This window comes from Ornithorhynchus anatinus, chromosome X2, assembly GCF_004115215.2.
Source record: "Ornithorhynchus anatinus isolate Pmale09 chromosome X2, mOrnAna1.pri.v4, whole genome shotgun sequence".
In the NCBI taxonomy this organism is placed as follows: Eukaryota; Metazoa; Chordata; class Mammalia; order Monotremata; family Ornithorhynchidae; genus Ornithorhynchus; species Ornithorhynchus anatinus.
Window position 1 is genome coordinate 11,417,052 of NC_041750.1, and position 21,593 is coordinate 11,438,644.

General features: G+C 51.6%; 2 protein-coding genes and 1 pseudogene across 4 annotated transcripts; all 3 read left to right on the forward strand.

The window, feature by feature from the left end:
- The first annotated feature begins 3,280 nt into the window (after nt 1-3,280).
- Nucleotides 3,281-3,399, forward strand: LOC114807469 (annotated as a pseudogene).
- A 937-nt stretch (nt 3,400-4,336) lies between these two features.
- DOHH (deoxyhypusine hydroxylase) lies at nt 4,337-16,392 on the forward strand. 2 transcript variants are annotated; one of them, XM_029053285.1, is made up of 6 exons: nt 4,337-4,572; nt 8,279-8,616; nt 9,844-9,920; nt 10,344-10,581; nt 11,264-11,385; nt 14,541-16,392. In XM_029053285.1, the coding sequence occupies exons 2-6, from the start codon at nt 8,343-8,345 to the stop codon at nt 14,595-14,597; spliced, it is 768 nt and encodes a 255-aa protein (XP_028909118.1). In that variant the 5' UTR covers nt 4,337-4,572; nt 8,279-8,342; the 3' UTR covers nt 14,598-16,392. The 2 variants fall into 2 exon arrangements, with proteins under 2 accessions (XP_028909118.1, XP_028909117.1); XM_029053284.2 differs by lacking the exon at nt 14,541-16,392 and having other exon boundaries at nt 11,264-11,824.
- A 1,625-nt stretch (nt 16,393-18,017) lies between these two features.
- SMIM24 (small integral membrane protein 24) lies at nt 18,018-20,130 on the forward strand. 2 transcript variants are annotated; one of them, XM_029053186.1, is made up of 5 exons: nt 18,018-18,080; nt 18,651-18,731; nt 19,036-19,153; nt 19,532-19,579; nt 19,835-20,130. In XM_029053186.1, exons 2-5 carry the CDS (start codon nt 18,665-18,667, stop codon nt 19,926-19,928), a joined length of 327 nt encoding a protein of 108 aa, XP_028909019.1. In that variant the 5' UTR covers nt 18,018-18,080; nt 18,651-18,664; the 3' UTR covers nt 19,929-20,130. The 2 variants fall into 2 exon arrangements, with proteins under 2 accessions (XP_028909019.1, XP_028909018.1); XM_029053185.1 differs by lacking the exon at nt 18,018-18,080 and having other exon boundaries at nt 18,586-18,731.
- The last annotated feature ends 1,463 nt before the right edge of the window (nt 20,131-21,593 follow it).

The window sequence follows — 21,593 nt, forward strand, 5'->3', positions numbered from 1 at the left end:
AAGCACTTACTATGTGCCTGTCACTGTACTAAGTGCTAAAGTAGATACAAACAAATTGGGTTAGACACAATCCTTGTCCCACATAGAGTGCCCAGTCTCGATCCCCATTTACATATGAGGTAACTGAGGCCCGGAGATGTGAAGCGAATTGCCCAAGGTCACACAGCAGACAAGTGGGGGAGCCGGGATTAAAACCCATGACTCTCAGGCTTGTGCTCTCTCCACCACACCATCCTGCTAAGCATTTGAGAGAGTAGAGTACAGTGGAATTTGTAGCTTCGTTCCCTGCCCACAAGGAGACAGACATTAAAATAAATGATGGATATGCACGTAAGTGCTGTGGAGTGAATATCAAGTGTTTAAAGAGTACAGATTCAAGTGTGAAGGCAACGCAGAAGGGAGAGGCAGGAAGAGAAATGGGGGTTTAGTTGGGGAAGGCATCTTGGAGGAGAAGTGATTTTAATAAGGCTTTGAAGTTGGGGATAATGGTGGTCTATCGTGTAGAAAGGGGACAGAGTTTCAAGCCAGAGAGAGGACATGGGCAAGAGGTTAGTGGTGAGATAGATGAGTTTGAGGTCCAGGGAGTAGATTGGTGCTGAAGGAGCAGAGCTTGCGGGCTGGGTCGTAGCAAGGTAAGATAGGAGAGGGTGAGCTGATTGAGTGCTTTAAAACCAATGGTAAGGAGTTTTTGTTTGATGTGGAGGTGGATGGGCAACCACTGGAAATTCTTGAGGAGTACGGAGATGTGGACTGAGCAGTTTCTTATAAAAAGGATCCGGTAGCAGAGTGAAGTGTAGACTGGAGATGCTTAGGCTGTTTTCCGTGCCCTTCACTCCACAGAAGCCGGACTCTCAGAGGTCACAGATGATCTCCTTACCGAATCCAGTGGCCTCTTCTCCATCTTAATCCACCCCGACCTCTCTGCTGCCCGGATCACTTTTCTACAATAATAATAATGTTGGTATTTGTTAAGCGCTTACTATGTGCCGAGCACTGTTCTAAGCGCTGGGGTAGACATAGGGGAATCAGGTTGTCCCACGTGGGGCTCACAGTCTTAATCCCCATTTTACAGATGAGGGAACTGAGGCACAGAGAAGTTAAGTGACTTGCCCACAGTCACACAGCCGACAAGTGGCAGAGCTGGGATTCGAACTCATGAGCCCTGACTCCAAAGCCCGTGCTCTTTCCACTGAGCCACGCTGCTTCATTTAAACGCTTTCAGGCCATGTTTCCCCCCTCCTCAAGAACCTCCAGGGGTTGCCCATCCACCTCCACATCAAACAGAAACTCTTTGAAGCATTCAGTCACCTTGCCCCCTCCTACCTCACCTTGCTGCTCGTCTTGCTGCAACCTAGCCTGCACACTTATGTGCTCACAGTACCTCGATCTCTTCTATCTCGTTGCTGACCTCTCGCCCACATCCTGCCTCTGTCCTGGAACATCCTCCCTCTTCGTATCTGACAGACAATTACTCTTCCCCCCCTTCGAAGACTTACTGAAGGCCCATCTCCTCCCAGAGGCCTTCCCTGACTAAGCCCTCTTTTCCCACTCCCTTCTGCATCACCCCAACTTGCTTCCTTTATTCACTCCCCCCAGCCCTGCAGCCCCAAAGCACTTATGTACATATGCATATTTATTTATATGTGTCTCCCCCTCTAGACTTTAAGGTCGTTGTGGACAGGAAATGTGTCTGTTTTATTGTTCATTCATTCAGTTCAATCGTATTTATTGAGCGCTTACTGTGTGCAGAGCACTGTACTAAGTGCTTGGGGAAGTTTAATACAGCAATAGAGAGAGACAATCCCTGCCCACAACAAGCTCACATTCTAGAGGGGAATTGTTCGCTCAGTACAGTTCCTTGCACCCAGTAAGCACTCAATAAATATGACTGATTGAGAGACGGGAGATGGAGGTCAGCGAGGAGGCTGATGCAGTAGTCAAGGGGGGATAGGTTAAGTGCTTGGATCAGTGTGGTAGCAATTTGGATGGAGGGGAAAGAGCGGATTCTAGAGATGTTGTGAAGGTAGAACTGACAGGATTTGATGACAGATTGAATATGTGGGTTGAATGAGAGAGATGAGTCAAGGATAATGCCAAGTTTATGGGTTTATGAGACAGGGAGGCTGGTGATGCTGTCTACAGTGATGGGAAAGTCAGGGGGGAGGACAGGGTTTGGGTGGGAAGATGAGGAGTTCTGTTTTGTTAAGTTTGAGCCGTCGGCAGGATGTTCAGGTAGAGATGTCCCGAAGGCGGAAGGAAACGTGAGACTGCGGAGAAGGAGAGAGATCAGGGCCGGACGGGTAGATTTGGTGATCGTCTGCATAGAGATGGTAGTTGAAGCCGTGGGAGTGAATGAGTTCTCCAAGGGAGTGGGTGTAGTTAAAGAATAGAAGGGGTCCCAGAAATGAGCCTTGACAGCCTCGCAGTTAAGAAGCTGGGAGGCAGAGGAGGAGCCTGCGAAAAAGATGGTTGTGCGACTCCCCTGAGTGCCTGCCGCCTCCCCACTGTGACTCTCGGGGTCCTTGGCATCCTCCTCTATCAGACTGCCCTGCTGCTTCCTCAGGTTCCCGTACCAGCAGCACCAAGGAACCTCCATCCCAGCTCGTCTTCTAACAGGGAAAAGCAGCCCCAACTTGGGACCGCTTCCCCAAAACCTTGGGAAATCTGCGGCGGCCGCTGCCGAAGCAGTCACCGATTCCCACCTGCGTATGCTTTCCCGGCAGTTAGTACAGTGCTCTGCGTCCACTGAGCACCTAAGAAGTACTCTCATTACTATTACTCTTTCCACCAGGCCACACTGCCTCTATTCTCCTCCATCAGTAGTATTAAAGCCTTTCTTCCCCCAGCTCGCTCTCCCTTCTGCATCGTCTACGCGCTTTGGATGTTTGATATTCGTCCCGCCCCCAACCCCCCAACACTTAGGAACATATCTTTAAATTATATACCGTGCATTATTTATATCAATGTCCATCTCCCCCTCCAGACTGCAAGCTTGTTATGGGCGGGGGACGTGTCGGCTAACTCATGCATTCATTCAATAGCATTTATTGAGCGCTTACTATGTGCAGAGCGTTGTACTGTTCTCTCGTACTCTCCCAAGCACTTAGTACAGTGCTCTGCATATAGTAAAGTGCTTGATAGGCACCGATTGAGTAGTATTTAGATTAGTGATAGTATTTATAGAAGGTCCACTGTGCGCCCTTTATAAATCACAGTCCCTGACCATTTAGGAGCTCAGAAACTAAGAATTCAGTGAGGAGGGATGTGGTGGCAGACACATGTTTACTGCCATACCACCCTGAACGTGCCCGATCTCGTCTGATCTCAGGAGCTAAGCAGGGTCGGGCCTAGTTAGTACTTGGATGGGATTCCGCCAGGGAATACCGGGTGCTGTTTCTTAGAAGCAGTGTGGCTCAGTGGAAAGAGCATGGGCTTGGAAGTCAGAGGTCATGGGTTCTAATCCCAGCTCTGCCACTTGTCTGCTGTGTGACTGTGGACAAGTCACTTAACTTCTCTGTGCCTCAGTTCCCTCATCTGTAAAATGGGGATGAAGACTCTGAGCCCCACATGGGACAACCTGATTACCTGTATGTACCCCAGCGCTTAGAACAGTGCTCTGCACATAGTAAGCGCTTAACAAATACCAACATTATTATTTCCAGATGAGGTCACTGAGGCCCAGAGAAGTGAAGTGACTTGCCCCCAGTCACCCAGCTGATAAGGGGCGGTGCCTGGATTCGAACCCATGACCTCTCCCTCCCAAGCTCGGGCTCTTTCCACTGAGGCACGCTGCTTACTTTCACAGGAAGCGCTCCATAAAGACGATCGACCGAAATAACTGTCTACTCTTCCTAGCGGTTAGTACAGTGTATTGCCGGGCATTCGAGAAAGGCAGCGTGGCTCAGTGGAAAGAGCCTGGGCTTCGCAGTCTGAGGTCATGGGTTCGAATCCTAGCTCCGCCACTTGTCAGCTGTGTGACTGTGGGCAAGTCACTTCTCTGGGCCTCAGTTCCCTCATCTGGAAAATAGGGATGAAGACTGTGAGCCCCACGTGGGACAACCTGATGACCCTGTATCTCCCCCAGCTTTTAGAACAGTGCTCTGCACATAGTAAGCGCTTAACAAATACCAACATTATTATTATTATTATTATTAAAGGCGGTCGAACGAGGGGTAATTTCAAAGGCGCCGCGGTTTTCGCGTAACCCCCAACGGCGAAATGCCTGCGGCTCGGCCCATTCACAGACACTTTACGCCAGCTTGCCCGCGCGGCTCCGTTAAGAGCGGGGCAGGGCGCCGCGCATGCCCAGTAGCAAGCCGCCCCCCCCCCACCCCGCCCGCCCCCTTTCCCGTCGCCCGCCGGACAGCCGGCGGCCCAGTTGTTGGAAACGGAGAGGAGTTGTTCGCATCCCCGACGCCGTCCCAAGGCGGGTCCTTCCTTTGCTTTAAGATTTAGGAACTAGGAAGTTGAAGAACTCCATCTCGCCCCTCTGGTTCCTCAGGCTGAGCCCGGTTAAGGCGCCGGGTTTGAGTCACGTGGAGGGAAAGATGGCTGCCGTCTGAGGGCTTTCAGGTAAGAGTCGTTTGTTTCATCTGCGAGATGGGTTCTCGGGGTCGGCCCCTGTTTCCCTCCTCTCCCTCCAATTTGCAGTCTTCTTGTCCCTCCCCGCCCCCTGTACCTCCTCTCTAGCAGCCTGCGGGGTTGGGAGTCTCTCCCCTGCCTGCCTCACTAGTAAGGCCATTTTTTTTAAATGTATCTGTCAAGCTGTTACTATGTGCCAAGCGCCGGGGTGATATTAATGATGGTATTTGTTAAGCGCTTACGATGCCCCAAGCACTGTTCTAAGCGCTGGGGGAGATACAAGGTCATCAGGTTGCCCCACGTGGGGTTCACCATCTTCATCCCCCAGCGACAGATGAGGTCACTGAGGCATAGAGAAGTGAAGCGACTGGCCTAAGGTCACACGGCTGACAAGGGGTGAGACGGGATTAGAACCCAGGTCCCCAGGATCCCAGGCCCGGTCTCTCTGCACTAGGCCACGCTGCTCCTCCAGGCCTCGGTTGAGCCTCTTTCGTCTTTCTGGCTTTCCCCTCTGAAACATGGGGGAGTGGTAAAGTGCTTGGAGATCCTCAGGTGCCATAGAAGCAGCTTGGCTAGAGAAGGAGCATGACTTAGTGGATGGAGCACGGGATTGGGAGTCAGAGGTCATGGATTCCAATCCCGGTTCCGCCACTTGTCAGCTGTGCGACTTTGGGCAAGTCGCCTAACTTTTCTGTGCCTCAGTTACTCATCTGTAAAATGGGGAATAATAATAATAATGTTGGTATTTATTAAGCGCTTACCATATGCAGAGCACTGTTCGAAGCGCTGGGGTAGATACAGGGTAATCAGGTTGTCCCACGTGAGGCTCACAGTTAATCCCCACTGTGAGGATTAAAACTGTGAGCCCCACGCGGGACAACCTGATGACCTTTATCTACCCCAGTGCAGATAACAGTGCTTGGCACATAGTAAACGCTTAACAAACGCCATTATTATTATTAATAGTAGTATAATAGAGGAGGGCCCGTCCATATGGCCAAGTCGCTGGGATGTATGCATGGGCCCCTCCAAGGGAGTCTCTATTTTCCCCTCGCCCCGTGTATGTGTTTGTGTGTGTGTTTGGACACGCACGTTTATAAGTGAACAAGAAGAGCTGAGGCTGGGCCTCCGGCTCCTTGGGCTCCTATCTTTAGACTGTGAGCCAGTGTGGGGAAGAGGAATACCACAGAATCGTCAAGCAGCGAGCAGCCTTTCTCCAACCTGCACGTCTGGCCACGGTAGACCCAGACCCTGTGGCTTCTGGATTCCCTCGTGGTGCTGGACATGGGGGAACAGGGAACCACCCGGGTTTAGGCTGGCAGCTCTTAGATCTTCTTTGAAGGTGCAGATTTTGCTTCTCCCTGGAAGATGCTTTCTGTTCTGGAGTGGGTGGGGTCAGGGAACTAGTAACAAGGGTTTGTTCACAGCGACTGACCCGACACTTATTAAATTGCATAGAATCCTTTGATGTTGACTGGGATTTGGGTCCATTCTTTTCAATCTGCTAGTTGTGGTTGGCTTCTCGGGGGAAGGGAGAGCCATGTGCTCAAATCACTTTTGGGGTAGGTAACCTGAATGAATTCCGTCATTCTGCACGACATTAAACATGGGGATGAGCTTTTTGTGTTTTTCTGTCCAAATGTAAGGGGTATTTTGGGGCATCATAATAATAATGTTGGTATTTGTTAAACGCTTATTATGTGCTGAGCACTGTTCTAAGCGCTGGGGTAGATACAAGGTAATCAGATTGTCCCACGTGGGACTCACAGTTTTTTTTATCCCCATTTTTACAGATGAGGTAACTGAGGCACAGAGACGTGAAGTGACTTGCCCAAGGTCACACAGGAAACAAGTGGCGGAGCCGGGATTAGAACCCACAAGCTCTGACTCCCAAGCCCAGGCTCTTTCCACTAAGCACTGAGGGTAGATTCCTTCAGACAGAATGGGTTGAGGAGAGACTGGTAGTTGGGAGGCAGGATGGTGCTTCTGCGGGGAATACTTTCCAAACTAAAACCTAAATTTAGCAAAAAGCCATTTCTGCCAGCCACTTTACAGGTTGCTGATCCTTGCGGGGATGATCTAACCTTATCTGACAGAGAGAGGGAAGCAGTAGTGGCCTAGTGGAAAGAGCACAGGCCCGGGAATCAGAGGGCCGGGGTTCTGCCACTTGTCTGCTGTGTGGCTTTGGGCAAGTCACTTCACTTTTGTGCCTCAGTTTCCTCAGCTGTAAAATGGGGATGAAATAAATACCTGTTCAAGACTGTAAGCCCCATGTGGGACAGAGACCGTGTCCAACCAACTTGATTAGGTTGAATCAACTCCAGTGCTTAGAACAGGTTAGTAAGTGTTCCAATTACTACCTCTGCGCCCCCCCCGCCCCCCCCCCCATGAACACACCCATGGTAGTTTGTCACCAGGAAGCAGCGTGGCTTAGTGGAAAGAGCCTGGGCTTGGGAGTCAGAGGTTGTGGGTTCTAATCCCGGCTCCGCCGCTTGTCAGCTGTGATTTTGGGCAAGTCACTTAACTTCTCTGGGCTGCAGTTACCTCATCTGTAAAATGGGGATTAAGACTGTGAGCCCCATATGGGACAATCTGATCAACTTGTATCCCCCCGCCCCCCAGCGCTTAGAACAGTGCTTTGCACATAGTAAGCGCTTAACTACCACCAGGAAGGAAGCACAGGAGATGTTTTCCAGGACAGCTGTCATGCCAAGCAGCATAGCCTAGTGGATAGAACACAGGCCTGGGAGTCAGAGGACCTGGGTTCCAATCCCGGCCCCGTCATATGTCTGCTGTGTTTTGGGCAAGTCACTTGACTTCTTTGGGCCTCAGTTATCTCATCTGTAAAATGGGGATTAAGACTGTGGGCCCCATGTGGGACGGGGACTGTGTTCAACTTGATTTGCTTATATCTACCCCAGTGCTTAATGCAATGCCTGGCACATAGTAAGTGCTGAACAAATACCATTATTATTATATAATAAAAAGGGTAAGTTCAGCCAATTGGGAGACTTCCTTTTATGGAAGGGCTTTACAAATATTAAATTACCCATTGCTGGCTGGCACTAATCCAAGATTTGGTCCTATGGAGATTTTTGCCAGTTTTCTAACAGCATTCCTCTTTTGAGCAGGCACAGGACACTGGGCTGTAATGAGGAAACAGGCTCCTGCCTCTCTGGCTCAGCTCAGAAAAGTCATCTGCCACTCTTCCCCAGACAGGGGAAAGTAAAATGACCCAAATCAGCCATCTTTACCACACAGGGTGCATATGGCTTTACCTCACTTGAACAGGTAGATGAGTGACTGCTTGCAAGGTTGTTTCTACTCTGGAAACTGAACCAGTGGGTACAAATTGCCCGACTTAGAGCCTGCCTTGGGCGTGATAACTTCTATGCTGCTAAGGATGCCGTGAAATACTAAGACACCCTTATTAGGTAGGGATCTTGTCTACTAATTATTCTATTCTTCCAAAGTACTCAGTGTACTTAATACAGTGCTCTGCAAACAGGTGCTCAGTAAATACGATTGCTTGATTGAACTGCTTTCATTCTTCCTTTCCTGCTCACACTTGCTCCTCTCTCTTTTACTCTCTTTCCCTTTATCCCTTTCCCCCATCTTCCTTCTATTCCTTGGGGGTGCTAGGAACTGGGATGACTGCCGTTTCCCAGCTTTGACTTCAGCTCATTTCCCCTTGCAGACCTTGGCCTGAGGGGTGCCCACTGGGGACCCAGAAACACAGAAGCTCTTCCAGCACCGGCCCGATGGTGACGGAGAAGGAGGTGGAGGCCATTGGGCGGACCCTGGTGGATGCCCGGCAGCCCCTGCAGGCTCGCTTCCGAGCCCTCTTCACCCTGAGGGGCCTGGGAGGTTCGGGAGCTATTACCTGGATCAGTCGGGCCTTTGGAGATGAGTCTGTGCTGCTCAAGCATGAGCTGGCCTATTGCCTGGGGCAGATGCAGGACCCACGTGCCATCCCCGTGCTGGTGGAGGTTCTAAAGGACACCGGCCAGGAGCCCATGGTGCGGCATGAGGCCGGTGAGTGGGTCTGAGCTCCTTGGGGTGGTGTGGTGACCCCCGATATCAGTCTCATTGACAGTCTTGACCAAACATGTTGGGTGCAGAGCGCTGTGCTAGGGGGACTGGGAGTCATCCGGTAGCAGTAAAGGGCATGGTTCCAGCTTCCAGTCAACTAGGGAGGCAAGCAGACACACTGCCCAGTGTATAAGAAGTAAAAATGAGCATGGATACAGATAACAAATACAAATGAGCAAGAGTGCAGGTCTGGGAGTCGGGATGTGGGTTCTAATCTTGGCTCTGCTACTTGCCTGCTGGGTGACATTGGTTGTCACTTTATTTCTCCGGGCCTCAGTTTTTTCATCTGTAAAATGGGGATTAATTACCTATTCTCTACTTAAACTGTTGAGCCCCATGTGGGACAGGGACAGTGTCCCACCTGATTGTCTTGTCTCTGTCCCAGCGCTTAGTACAGTGCTTGGCTTGGAGAAGCAGCGTGGCCTGGTGGATAGAACATGGGCCTGGGAAACAGAAGGACCTGGGTTCTAATGCCGACTCCGCCACTTGCCTGCTGTGTGATCTTGGGCAAGTCACTTCACTTCTCTGGGCCTCAGGTCCCTCATCGGTAACGTGGGGATTAATAGTGTGAGCCCCATGTGGGACAGGGCCTGTGTCCAACCTGATGAACTTGTATCTATCCCAGTGGTTAGAACAATGTTTGACACATAGTAAGCGCATAAGAAGAACCCTAATTATGATGATTACCTAATCAGCGCATAATAAATGCCACAATTATTACTTGAGTATATAACAAGTAAATAGAGCTATACGCGAGCATTTATGTGGCGTGCCTGGCAAGACGAAGTTAATTTAGGACTGTCCGCTGGGGATGGTGCTCTTTCGGAAGGTATTGAATTGGATGTGGAGGAAGATGCGGAGAGGGAAGGATGAGGTTTAGTAGGTTTGAGTGAGGAGGGATTTCCAGAAAGTGAGAAACGTTTGCAATAGGCTGAAGGTAGAAGGTTGCAGATGAGGCCCAAGTTACAAGGTTAGTTTGGACAGCGTGGAGAGTGTGAGCTGTTTTGGAATCATATTCAGATTGTTCCATATCCTATCTCTGGTTCTTTTGTCTTCCTTGTGCTTTGATCTCGTGTGTGTGTGTGTGTGTGTGTGTGTGTGTGTGTGTGTGTGTGTGAGAGAGAGAGAGAGAGAGTTTCATTTAACACCTCGGTTCTTCTGGGCTTTTAGGAGAGGCCTTGGGAGCCATTGGGAACCTAGAAGTGTTGGAGCTGTTGAAACAATATGCCAAAGATCCTGTCATTGAGGTAACTCCCCTTGACCCTGGGGGCAGTGATTTTTTTTAGGGATCTGTCTGGATGGATGTCCTCTCGATCTCTCTCCAGGGATCTTTGTTATGCAGCCTCTTCCCACCCAGAGCCCTCCCCGAAGAAGAGGAGGTACTCCCCAAGTCCTCCGGCTAGGCGCAAGTCACCCCACAAAAAACTAATTTTGGTGATTTGGAAAGGGGCGTTAACATGTTATTGTTTGGGGAGAGAGCGTGGCATCTGCCTCAGACCGTGAGCACGCCATTGCTGCGCCAGACGCCTGGTCCATGCAGTCCAGGATTCTGACTCTGACAGTGGCACTGGGATGTCTGAAGGAAATGGGTGACGGTGGCCCTCCGTGGACATCTGCAACCCATAGCTTTCCCCTCTGCCTCTCTACCTTTCCCCTTTGTCACCCCCTAGGTTGCCGAGACATGTCAGCTGGCTGTGCGGCGGCTGGAGTGGCTGCAACAGAATCAGGAGGTTCCTGGCGTCAACCCCTACCTGTCGGTGGACCCAGCACCCCCGGCTGAGGAAAAGGACATAGGGCGGCTGCGGGCAACCCTACTGGATGAATCCCAGTCCCTTTTTGACCGCTACCAGGCCATGTTCGCCCTACGCAATGCCGGGACTGAAGAGGCTGTGCTGGCCCTGGCAGCGGGTGAGTGGGGGGCATCCCCTGGAGCAGGGAAGCGATGTAGAAGGCACCCAAGCTGGGTAAGAGAAAGGGCTAGGTGATTTGGGAAGTGGAATCTCTGAAGAGGCAACGGGTGGCCTTAATCCTCGTGGCCCCGCTGATATCTCAGGCGAAGGATTTAAAGTCAGGGTCCCCTCGGACTCCAGTTCTCCCAGCCAGAGCCATCCTGTCACGGGAAAGAACTGTTCTGGGGGCCATTCACTCAATTCCTGGCCAGCCGTCCTAGGTAGCTGAGCCCTGGGCTGGGCGCCAGGAGCCCCCGCTTCCGGCCCTGGCTCTAATAATGTTGGTATTTGTTAAGCGCTTACTATGTGCAGAGCACTGTTCTAAGCGCTGGGGTGGATACCAGGTAATCAGGTTGTCCCACGTGAGGCTCACAGTCTTAATCCCCATTTTACAGATGAGGTCACTGAGGCCCAGAGAAGTTAAGTGACTTGCCCACAGTCACACAGCTGCCAAGTGGCAGAGCAGGGATTCAAACTCACGACCTCTGGCGGATCGACTCTGGGCCTCGGTGTCTGCATCCGAGAGGGGAATGGTCTCGGCGGGCAGCGAGAATGGACTTGGAAAACGTCCCCCCTTCAGCATCAGTGTGCCCTCTGGCCACCCTTGCTCCCAGCCTGACTCCTCCTTTTCTTTCTCTTAGGTTTGTGCTGCGGGAGCGCCCTGTTCCGCCACGAGATTGGCTACGTGCTCGGCCAACTGCAGCACGAGGCCTGTGTGCCTCACCTGACGGCAGCCCTGGCCAGCCAGACCGAAAACCCCATGGTACGGCACGAGTGTGCCGAGGCACTGGGATCCATTGCCAAGCCAGCTTGCCTGGAGACACTGCGGGCCTACTCCTGTGACACGGAGCGGGTGGTGCGGGAGAGCTGCGAGGTGGCCCTAGACATGTATAAGTATGAGAACGGCCCTGAATTCCAGTATGCTGATGGGCTAAGCAAGCTGCAGGCCTCTGGAGCCTCAGGGGCCAGTGACTTGTAGATTTGGCCCCCGTGGCCACCTCTGGGACCATTCCGGGGCTCCTTGGCTTGGGTTCCTGCCTGCTTTATTCTCCTCTCTCCTCATCCTGGGTTTCCTTTTGGAGTAGCCAGGAATCCGTCTGTCTGAAAGCGGGTGTTGTGACCGGAAATTCATGGATGTATGGGTTGCATGAATTTTTTCATTGATAACGGTCTAGTAAAACCTACTAGGTATTCAGAAATGATTTTTTTAGCAGTTGCATCAACTTTACTAGTACTAATGTGTGAATATTGGTATTGAATAGCCTGCACTCAAAGTGATGATGTTAAGACTATCCAGCTGCAATTGCTAACCAATTTAAGCCCAGTAGTACGGCAGCGGTCAGTTTGTATAGTGGTAGAGCTGGACAGTGGGCTAGTGGGTGCTGCTTCTGGTTCAACTGTCAGCTAATGAGGGGAAAAACAATTTTACTAAGGATCTCAAAATGGGGCTGCAGCCCGGGTGCCCCACGTTGGACGGCCCTGTGCCCGAAAAAGCCGGGAGGGGCAGCAAGCAGGCCTTGAGGGAGCTGGTGTGGGGCTTTCACTAGGCAGGGAAGAGAGGAGAGCCGGGGGAGCTGAGCCTGCCGCCGCACCTTTGGGGTGGAGGGGTTCCCTAAATGGAATATTAAATTATTTCTTTAAAGCAAAAAAGAGTTTGGTGTTGGTGTTCTGGGGCGTGGCTATATCAAACCTTTATGTCTGGCAAAGATGGGAGGGCATGGGGGATCCTCTTTCCATACAGTAATAGTAATTTTTTTAAAAAAGAGTATTTAAGAGCTTATTGTAAGGCACTGTTCTAAGCCCTGGGGTAAATAGAAGTTCAGGTTGGACACCGTCTCTGTCCCTCACCTTCTAAAGGGGAAGGAGAACAGGTAATAATGTTGGTATTTGTTAAGCGCTTACTATGTGCCGAGCACTGTTCTATTGAATCCCTATATGACAGATGAGGCCCGGAGAAGTGAAGCGACTTGCCCAAGGTCACTCAGCAGGCAAAAAGCCATTCCCATACTGGTGGCACGTAGCTAACAGCATCTGTCATCCCTCCCCAGGTGCTGGAGTGCCCTTTAGGTGCTGTGGGCAAGGGGGTGCCATTGTCTAAGAGGGGGCACTTAATAATAATAACGTTGGTATTTGTTAAGCGCTTACTATGTGCAGAGCACTATTCTAAGCACTGGGGTAGATACAGAGTAATCAGGTTGTCCCACACGGGACTCAGTCTTAATTCCCATTTTACAGATGAGGGAACTGAGGCCCAGAGAAGTGAAGTGACTTGCCCACAGTCACACAGCTGACAAGTGGCAGAGCTGGGATTCAAACCCATGACCTCTGGCTCCTACAACCGTGCTCTTTCACCTGAGCCACGCTGCTTCTCTTACTAGAACTGCTTACTAGAGAAGCAGTGTTGCCTAGTGGATAGAGCACGGGTCTAGGAATCAGAAGGTTCTAATCCCGGCTCTGCCACTTGTCAGCTGTGTAATCTTGGGCAAGTCATTTCACTTCTCTGTGCCTGTTACCTCATTTCTAAAATGGGGATTTGAGTGTGAGCCCCATGAGGGACAGGGACTGTGTCTGACCTGATTAACTTGAATCCACCCCAGCACTTAATACAATGCCTGGCAAATGGTAAGCGTTTAACAAGTACCATAAAAAAAAGGGAATTTCTGCAGTCCTAGAGGGCAGCTGGACATTCTAGGGCCCACCCATACAGTCCCCAAGTCAAACAAACAACTAGGAAGGGGAAACAGAAATTAGTCAATTTAATTTAGGCCCTTGGCCTGATTTCCTTGAAAGCCATGACCTAGTTTAATTTAGGCCCTGAGCCACGGAGGCTCGTTCTTGTGTCGAGACTGAACGTGACCCCCCCACCCGCCTTCTATTTGCCTCTTAGGGTGCCGTGGCTCTTAAGTCCCGGGAAGGCAAGAGGCTTGGTGCCAGGGACCCTATCCAATCCCTCATGTTAATCAACCATCTTCTGTGTGTAGAACATTGTACTAAGCATTTGGGAGAGTACAAATGAACCAGTACATGTGATCAGACGTTTGGAAAAGCAAAGCAGAAAATGCCTTCCCTGCCACTGGCTTAGTCGCTTCCCTTCCCTGTCCCTCTTTCTTTAGTTGGCACAACCCAGATCCTCCACAATCCTCTTAGCTTATAAACCCCTTAAAGGTCCCCCCGGTCCTTCTGGAATGGGGGCGTCGTTTCAGCGCTAGTCAAGCGAGCATTAGCCTCTGCAGCCAGGGGCTACGTGCCTTTTAGGAGGGAAGGATGGAGCCAAGGATATGGCAGCTTCCTGGACCCCGGCACGGTTGTGCTGCTGCTTGTCCTGGGGCCTCTCGTTCCAGATCACAGGTGAAGGGGATCTGAGGTGGCAGGTAGGGGCATCCTGCTCCTTTGCTGGGCAACGCCAAAGTTCTACCACAGCTAGATGCCCTTCTCTCCCCACCCTGCAGAGCCGCAGCAGGGAGTGGACTGAAGAGGGGCTGAGGGGCCGGGCCCTGTTGGTCCCTTGTGGAGAGGGCCCTAATGATGAGGGTATTGGGCTGGGAGCCACGGCGTCTCCTGCAGCAAGAGGAGGATGGGGAGGACTGGACCCAGGAGCCGTCCCTGTATGAGGAGTACAGGCCTCCCGCCCTGGACACCATCCGCCTGCCCAAATACGTTCTGTACTTGCTGCTGGCTGCGCTGATCGTTCTGGCTGTGGCTTATGCTATCGTGGGCCACCTGATCAAGGACCTCATGCATGATCTGGCTGGTGAGTGGCCCCTCGTTCTAGCTGGCCAGTGTCCAGCTGCTCCCTCCTGCTCCCCTCCCCAACTCAGTCTCAAATGGGTTTAGCAGGAAGTCGGGAGGGTCCAGGGGTGCAGCGGAAATCACTCGTTCATGTCCTCTGTGGCCTTTGTCTCCCGGTCCCCGGTGCAGACTGGGCTTTCGGCCCGAAGCCAGACCAGTTGGACGCCCCTCCAGAGCCGGTGTTGAGAAAAAGCCTTGGGGGTGAGGACCTGGAGGAGATGGAGCTGGTGCTGGAACTGGACTGGAGAGAAGAGACGATGACCAGTGGAGGAGCTGACCCAGGTGGTGAAGCCATCTCCCGCAGCCTGGACTCCAGCTGCCAGCTCGGGCCCCTACCCTGGCTCTCTCACCCTTTGCCCCCATTGCCCATCTAGCCCCTTCAAGGACCCTGCTGGCACTTGTCGGGGTAGTACCAGGAGAGAGCCCACGCGGAGCCAGTGTGTCAACCACAACCTTGCCCCCAGGCCCCAAAAGCTGGACTGGGACGGCCCTTCCCTCTAAAACCTGCCTGTTCTCAGTTCCCCCCTCCCCTCACCTGCCTGTGCCCAGAGGTGGCAATCCCTCCCCGGGCTGAAGTCCAGCTGCCCCCTGGCCTGGCTAGAGCCGGCCTTTGGGGCCCCGGGAGATTCTTGCTTTGGGCTTCTGAGCGGGGCTGGTGCCACACGATGGGGGACCAGAAGGGATGCAAATGTACAAAAAGTAGATGTCTTGACTGCCGGAAGTCGTCGGTACCTTGACCAAGCTGTCCGTCACGTTCAGGGCACATTTTCTGCTGGATCCCTACCGCTTGCTCGGTTTGGTGGCCCCTGCTCTATCCTCAGGAGCCTGACTGGCTGCCGCCCTGGGCTTATGGCCCCCGGGATTCAAAGATTAAGCAAGGCCTTCAGCTGTGGAAGGCCCAGTGGTGTTTTTCTTGTGGCTGGCCAGGGCAGATCCACCTTCACCCATGGAGTGGCTCCTATCCAATCTGCAGTCCCATTCCAATCCCTGGAGGACCTCTCCCTCTACCCACCCCGTAAGAGTTTCTGCCCCAGGCCCAGTCCATCTGTGCCACGCATTAGCGATGTTCAGTGCTGATTCTCCAACAGGCTCTCCCTCAGACTGCTCCTTCAGAGCCTGGGACCCCTGGATGACAGGGTTTGGGGCCGCTAGAGGGGTCAACAGTCCCAGGAAGCTTGGGAGAGCCCAATCCTGACCCCAATCCCCACTACCCCTCTGCAGCCAAACCCTTTCCCAGCTCTGGCTTGGCCCAAACAGGGCCCTTCTTTGGTCTTGGCCCCTGCCCCGCCTTTCCATACAAGTAGCCTCATCCAGTTCTAGCTGCACCCATTCCTTCACTTACCCTTGCACCTAGGACCCAATCAACAAGTAATGATGCCGTAACTGCAGTTAACAGCATTATTGAGGATATACAGCACTGTACTCGGGGGTTTATAAAAGTACATTAGAAGTCCAAGAGGCGATCCCTGCTCTTGAGGAGTGTACACAATAACGGGAGCATTTATTGATCGCTTAGCGTACGACGTGCCGGAGAGTGATATAAGTCCTTGGCCCCTAGAGGGCTCGCCACCTTTGTCTGGCACACAGACACCAAGGAAAAAGATAATAGGGTAAATTCAAAAAAAGGCACCGTAAAATGATAATCCTGCAGCACCTCACTTTCCAACCTTGGCTCCCACGGTTTCGGGCGGCCTCGTTCTTTAGCCTCTCTCCTCCCCTGCCCCCCCATCCCCCTTCCCCCCACCACAGAGTCCCATTGGAGGGGAGCAGCCTAGGGGCTGTGAAATACCAGGTTTCAGATGCAGTAGCTCAGAATGCAACACTCCAATGTCACCTCCTCTAGGCCTCCGCCCAATCCCACCCACCCACATAAACCGTAGCCCCTGGTACTCATGCCCTTGAAGATCGCTAGCAGTGCTATACCCTATTTGGGGCTGAAGCTTCAAAAAATTCAGAATCAATAAAGGCATTTAATGCCGTCTCCCTTGTGGTACTCATTGGGATGTCCAGAGAGGGAGAGGGGTGCAGGATGGTGGGGGGACGTGTGTGTGTGGAGGGGGGTGGAAAGGTGGGCAGAGGGAGAATAGAGAGAGCTCACCTCCTCCAAGATGCCTTCCCAGACTGAGCCCCCCTTTCCCTCTGCTCCCCCTCTCCCCCACCCTCTGCTCCTCCCCCTTCCCCTCCCCTCAGCACTGTGCTTACTTGTATATATTATTCGTTACCCTATTTATTTTGTTAATGAGGTGTACATCCCCTTGATTCTATTTATCTTGATGATGTCTTGTTTTTGTTTTGTTCTGTTTTGCTCTGCTGTCTGTCTCCCCCGTTTTGACTGTGAGCCTGTCACTGGGCAGGGACTATGTCTATCTGATGCTGAATTGTACATTCCAAGCGCTTAGTACAGTGCTCTGCACATAGTAAGAGCTCAATAAATACTATTGAATGAATGGACAGCTACAGGGGGTAACTCCAATACCTGGATCCCTTTAGTCCCCTGAACTCAACTCTCAAAGGCTGCCGGGGGATAGAGGCTGAAGTTGGAGATGCAGTGCTTCATTGTCAGTAATCCTAATAATAATAATCATAATACAGTGCCAAGCACTGTACTGAATGCCAGGGTAGATACAGGATAATCATGTTGGACGTAGTCCCTGTCTAATATGGGGTACCCAGTCTAAGGGGGTGGGAATACAGGTATTTCATTCCCAGTTTACAGATGAGGCAACCGAGGCACAGAAAAAGGTAAGTGAATCAATCACCTTGCCCCCTCCTACCTCACCTTGCTACTCTCCCTACTCCAACCCAGCCTGCACACTTTGCTCCTCTAATGCCAACCTTCTCACCAGACCTCAATCTCGTCTATCTCGCCACCAACCTCTCGCCCTGGCCTGTTTCTGGCCTGGAACGCCTTCCCTCTTCATATCCCACAGACGATTACTCTCCCCACCTTCAAAGCCTTATTAAAGGCACATCTGCAAGAGGCCTTTCCCGACTAAGCTGTCCTTTCCTCGCCTCCCACTCCCTTCTGTGCTGCCTTGATTTGCTGTCTTTATTCATCCCCACTCCCGGCCCCGCAGCACTTACGTACATATCTTTAACTTTATTTATTTGTCTGTCTCCCCCTTTAGACCGTAAGCTTGTTGTGGGCAGGGAAAGTGGCAGTTATATTAATTTGTACTCTCCCCAGCGCTTAGGATGATGCTCTGCACACAGAGTAAGTGCTCAATAAATACGATTGACCGACTGACTTGCCCAAGGTCATACAGCAGGCAAGTGACAGGATTAGAACCCAGGTCTTCTCACTCCCAGGCCCATACTCTTTCCACTAGGCCATGCTCCTTCTCAGCCCCTAACTCTAGCACCTTCTCCTGACCTGTCCCAAATCAGTGGGGTTTCAGGATACTTGAGTCTATTCTCTCCGTAAAGAGTAGAGGGACTTCAGGGTGTCAGACCATAAGGGAGCAGGGGGCATCAGCATAACTGGCACCCAGCCTGCCAGTCTTGGAGGTGGGGGTTAATCTTTACAAGAGTCCAGAGTCTGACACCCTCATTAAGCCTCTGCACCCTGGGCAGCTAGCAGAGGAGCCGAGTTAGGGGCCTCCTGTTCCCCGAGCACCTCCCCGTGGCTCTTGGGCACTATTGAGTGCTTAGTACAGTGCTCTGCATACGGTAAGTGCTTAATAAATACCACTGAGTGAATATAAGGAGGTGGGTCCCTGGGCGGAGCTGCAGAGTCAATGGGCATCACCCCATTTCCCAGACCTGGTTTGAGCCAGAGGCTGGGAAGCTGGATCTCTGGGCCTCAACGGAGGATCTGCCATTCACTCACCTTTTGAACTCGAATCAAATCCTTCTCCTCCTCTTCCTTTCTGAGCCTCAGTTTCCCCATTTGTCAAACTGCATTCTGTACACATACTGGGAACAGACTAAGACTCTCCTTCTCCCTTCCCCCCCATCCTTTCCCTCCCTGTCCCCTTTCCCCATGTTGCCCCTCCCTCCCCTGCTGCCCAAAAGGGTTAAAAGCTAAGCTGGTTGCCATAGTCACCTTTAGGCAAGCACTGGCATTTGCCCTCCTGAGCCCAATAAAATCACTCTTGGACAATCTCCCTCCCCTCCCACCCTACACACCCCCTGGAGATTAGCTGGTTATAAGCAAGTTCTGCTGATAACCCATTTGGACAAGCAGAAGAAATCTATCTGGGGAAAGCTGTGTGCTCCTGGCCCTGCTCTGTGCTTCAGTTTAGAGCCTGCTTATGGGTCCTCTCGGGAGCCTCTTTTTCTGGTCCGTCTTGCTCCTCTCCACTGCCAGTGCCCAGAAAGGTAAGAGGTGTGGAGGTTGGAAGGGGGGAATCCATGATAGGGAAGGGAGAAAGGGTGGGTGTAGGGAGAAGGGAGGGGCCTGGCAGGTTCAGTGATCCCTTTTTTCCAAAGGGAGAAACTGAGGCCTTGAGCACCCACCAAGGTCTTGCCCCATATCCTGCAGCTCAGGCAGCTGGCAACAAAGGTGGAACTGGAACCCAAGAGCAGGGGAGTGGGTTTGGTAGTTGAGAGGAGATGGCCTGGGAAAAGTCAGTCCTCGGCAGGGGGAGCATGCCCCACCCCGCCTCCTCTCTCTCGGCCCCAGAAAATGGGACCGTGCGCAGACTGCAGCCCTGGCTGATGGGCCTCACTGCCGTGGTTGGCTTCCTCTTCATCGTCTTCATACTCATGATCATCAACAGGATCTGGTGCCACAAGAACAGGTGGGGGAGTGAGTGCTCTGTCCTGTCCCTGTCCCTTCCCCACCCAGGATCCCCAGACCAGGCAGGGCTGAAAGGAGCAGGGTCCCATCCCTGCCCATCTCTTCTTCAAACAGCCACAGTCCCCTCCTCTAACTCTATCCGGTTTGAGTCCATGGCCAGGGTTTTGGATGCCATCTACAGAATGGCAGGGAGTGGGGACACAGCTGGGCCCTTTTAAGGACCTGTTGGCCTTGAGACAGAAACAAGTTTCTCCGCTGCTGCTGCCCACCTGGGCTGCCCATCCTGAGGGGCACAATGAGCAGCTGGGACTCTCCCCACCCACCACCCCCTACCCCTGCATCCCCAGGCCTTGACCCGCTTCTCTTCACTTTTGCTCAGGTCCGATGATGAGCCAGAGGCGTTCCAGGATCCTTATTACTCCATGAGGTAGAGTAGTATGACCTTGTGTGTGTGTGTTTGTGCATGTTTGTTTTTATCCCTAAAGGAAGGAGCCTCGGTTCAGGTTATCTCTGGTTCTTTGGAGAGGGGAAAAGTGGTCCCCCAAAAGTGCTGAGTCCATTGACTCTGTGTGTGTGCGTGTGAGTGTGAGCGGCCTCCTGGAAATGATGTCTGGCAGTCTGAATTCCTTATTTTGGGATCTCCCCCAGCAGGGTCTCTTACACAATGCTTTCCCTTGACCAGGAACACAGAGCAGATGGGTCACACTAATGAAGCTATGGAGCCAGACTTCAAGGAGCAGAAAGAGAAGGAAGAGATGAAAATGACATCCATGTGAGGACTCCACCCATCCTGACTTTTCTGCAATCACCCCATCTTCCTCCCAAGTGCTTCCTTTTGCTGCTCCTTAAGTCTCTCTTACTTAGGCTTCTGGCTGGGATTGTGTCTGAGATTTTCATTCCCCAATCCCTGAGCTGGGGCCTTCTCCCCACTCTAAAAAATGATTTAAAAGACAACAATAATAAAAGGTCCAAATCCCACCATCGCTGTTTGAGCTTTATAACACTGTAAGCCCGTTGTAGGCAGGGATCATCTCTCTTTATTGTTGTATTGTACTTTCCAAGCGCTTAGTACAGTGCTCTGCACACAGTAAGCGCTCAATAAATATGATCGAATGAATGAATGAATGAGTGAATGAAAAGAAAAAGGGAAAATTACTGTCGGTATTACTTTTATCAGAGATCAATACCTGAGAAGGACTGTGGCCCAGTGAGACCTGAGTTTTAGTCCTCATTCTGTCATTCTGGAAGGAAACCCAGAAGGGTCCCTCCCCCCCCCCCCGACCCCAGTACTCTGATCCCATTTCTGGGTCAGAAACTCAATCTCTCTCTCTCTTTTTTTATGGCATTTGTCAAGCACTTACTGTGTGCCAGGCACTATACTAAACGCTGGGTTAGATACAAGATAATTAGGTTGGATACAGTCCATGTCCCACATGGAGCTCACAGTCTTAATCCCCATTTTACAGATGAGGTAATTGTCTCAACCAATCAGTCACGGCTCTTTATCGAGCACTTGACTCTGTGCAGAGCACTGTGTTAGGCACTTTGGAGACTACAATTCTCCAGGGCCCAACTGGGCATCGGAGACACAGTGGGAGGGTTTAGCCACTCCTCGATGATATCAGCTGCTGATCTTTCTGAGGAAATGTGCCACCTGGTGTAATCCAATAAAAGACTCTTACTTTATTCTCCTCATGCCCTGCCACCCAGAGTCCAGCTGCTTTTGTCTCTCTTACTGTTCTAAAAGTGGAACAGATGCACAAAATTCCAGGGCTAAGAAGGGAGGTGGGGCCGGGGCCGGGGATCAGGCCTCCGGAGGGTCTCTACCAGAGGAAAATTAGTAGAAGATGGTCTAGCCCTAGGTCTAGATTTAACCCATGAGAAACAGTGTGATCTAGTGGACAGAGCCCGGGCCTAGGAGTCAGAGGACCTGGGTTCCTATCCTGACTATGCCACTTGCTTGTGGTGTGACCTTGGGCAACTCACTTCATTTCTCTGGGCCTCAGTTACCTCATCAGCAAAATGGAGATGAAGGCTGTGAGCCCCATGTTGGACAAGGACTCTGTCCAACTTGATTAACTTGTATCTATCCCAGCACTTAGTACAGTGCCTGGCACACAGTAAACACTTAACAGATACCATTAAAAAACAACAACAAACCAACTTTAAAAAGCAGGGGAATAGTTTCCTATTCTGCTGCAAAGAAGTAGGCTGACATCCCCCTCACCCTGTCCCAGTTCAAGAAATGGTGAAAACAAAACGAGAAGAAAAGGATCAGGAAGACTGCATAACAAGAATGCCCATTTAAAAAAGAGTACTCTTATTTTAAGGGTCAACACATAAGGGCAGGGGCTCTCCTTTTAGTAGCAGGCCTGGGTTAGCTGGGGCCACTTAGCAGTACAAATTCCTGAGATTACCCAGGTCATTGACTGTGAATTGAA

Coding starts and splice junctions, on each gene's coding strand:
- DOHH (XM_029053284.2), top strand. CDS start 8,343: ATGGTGACGGAGAAGGAGGTGGAGGCCATTGGGCGGACCCTGGTGGAT. Junction 9,921..10,343: donor CCAAAGATCCTGTCATTGAG/GTAACTCCCCTT, acceptor GTCACCCCCTAG/GTTGCCGAGACATGTCAGCT. Junction 10,582..11,263: donor TGTGCTGGCCCTGGCAGCGG/GTGAGTGGGGGG, acceptor TCTTTCTCTTAG/GTTTGTGCTGCGGGAGCGCC.
- SMIM24 (XM_029053186.1), top strand. CDS start 18,665: ATGGGTCCTCTCGGGAGCCTCTTTTTCTGGTCCGTCTTGCTCCTCTCC. Junction 18,732..19,035: donor CACTGCCAGTGCCCAGAAAG/GTAAGAGGTGTG, acceptor TCTCGGCCCCAG/AAAATGGGACCGTGCGCAGA. Junction 19,580..19,834: donor GATCCTTATTACTCCATGAG/GTAGAGTAGTAT, acceptor TCCCTTGACCAG/GAACACAGAGCAGATGGGTC.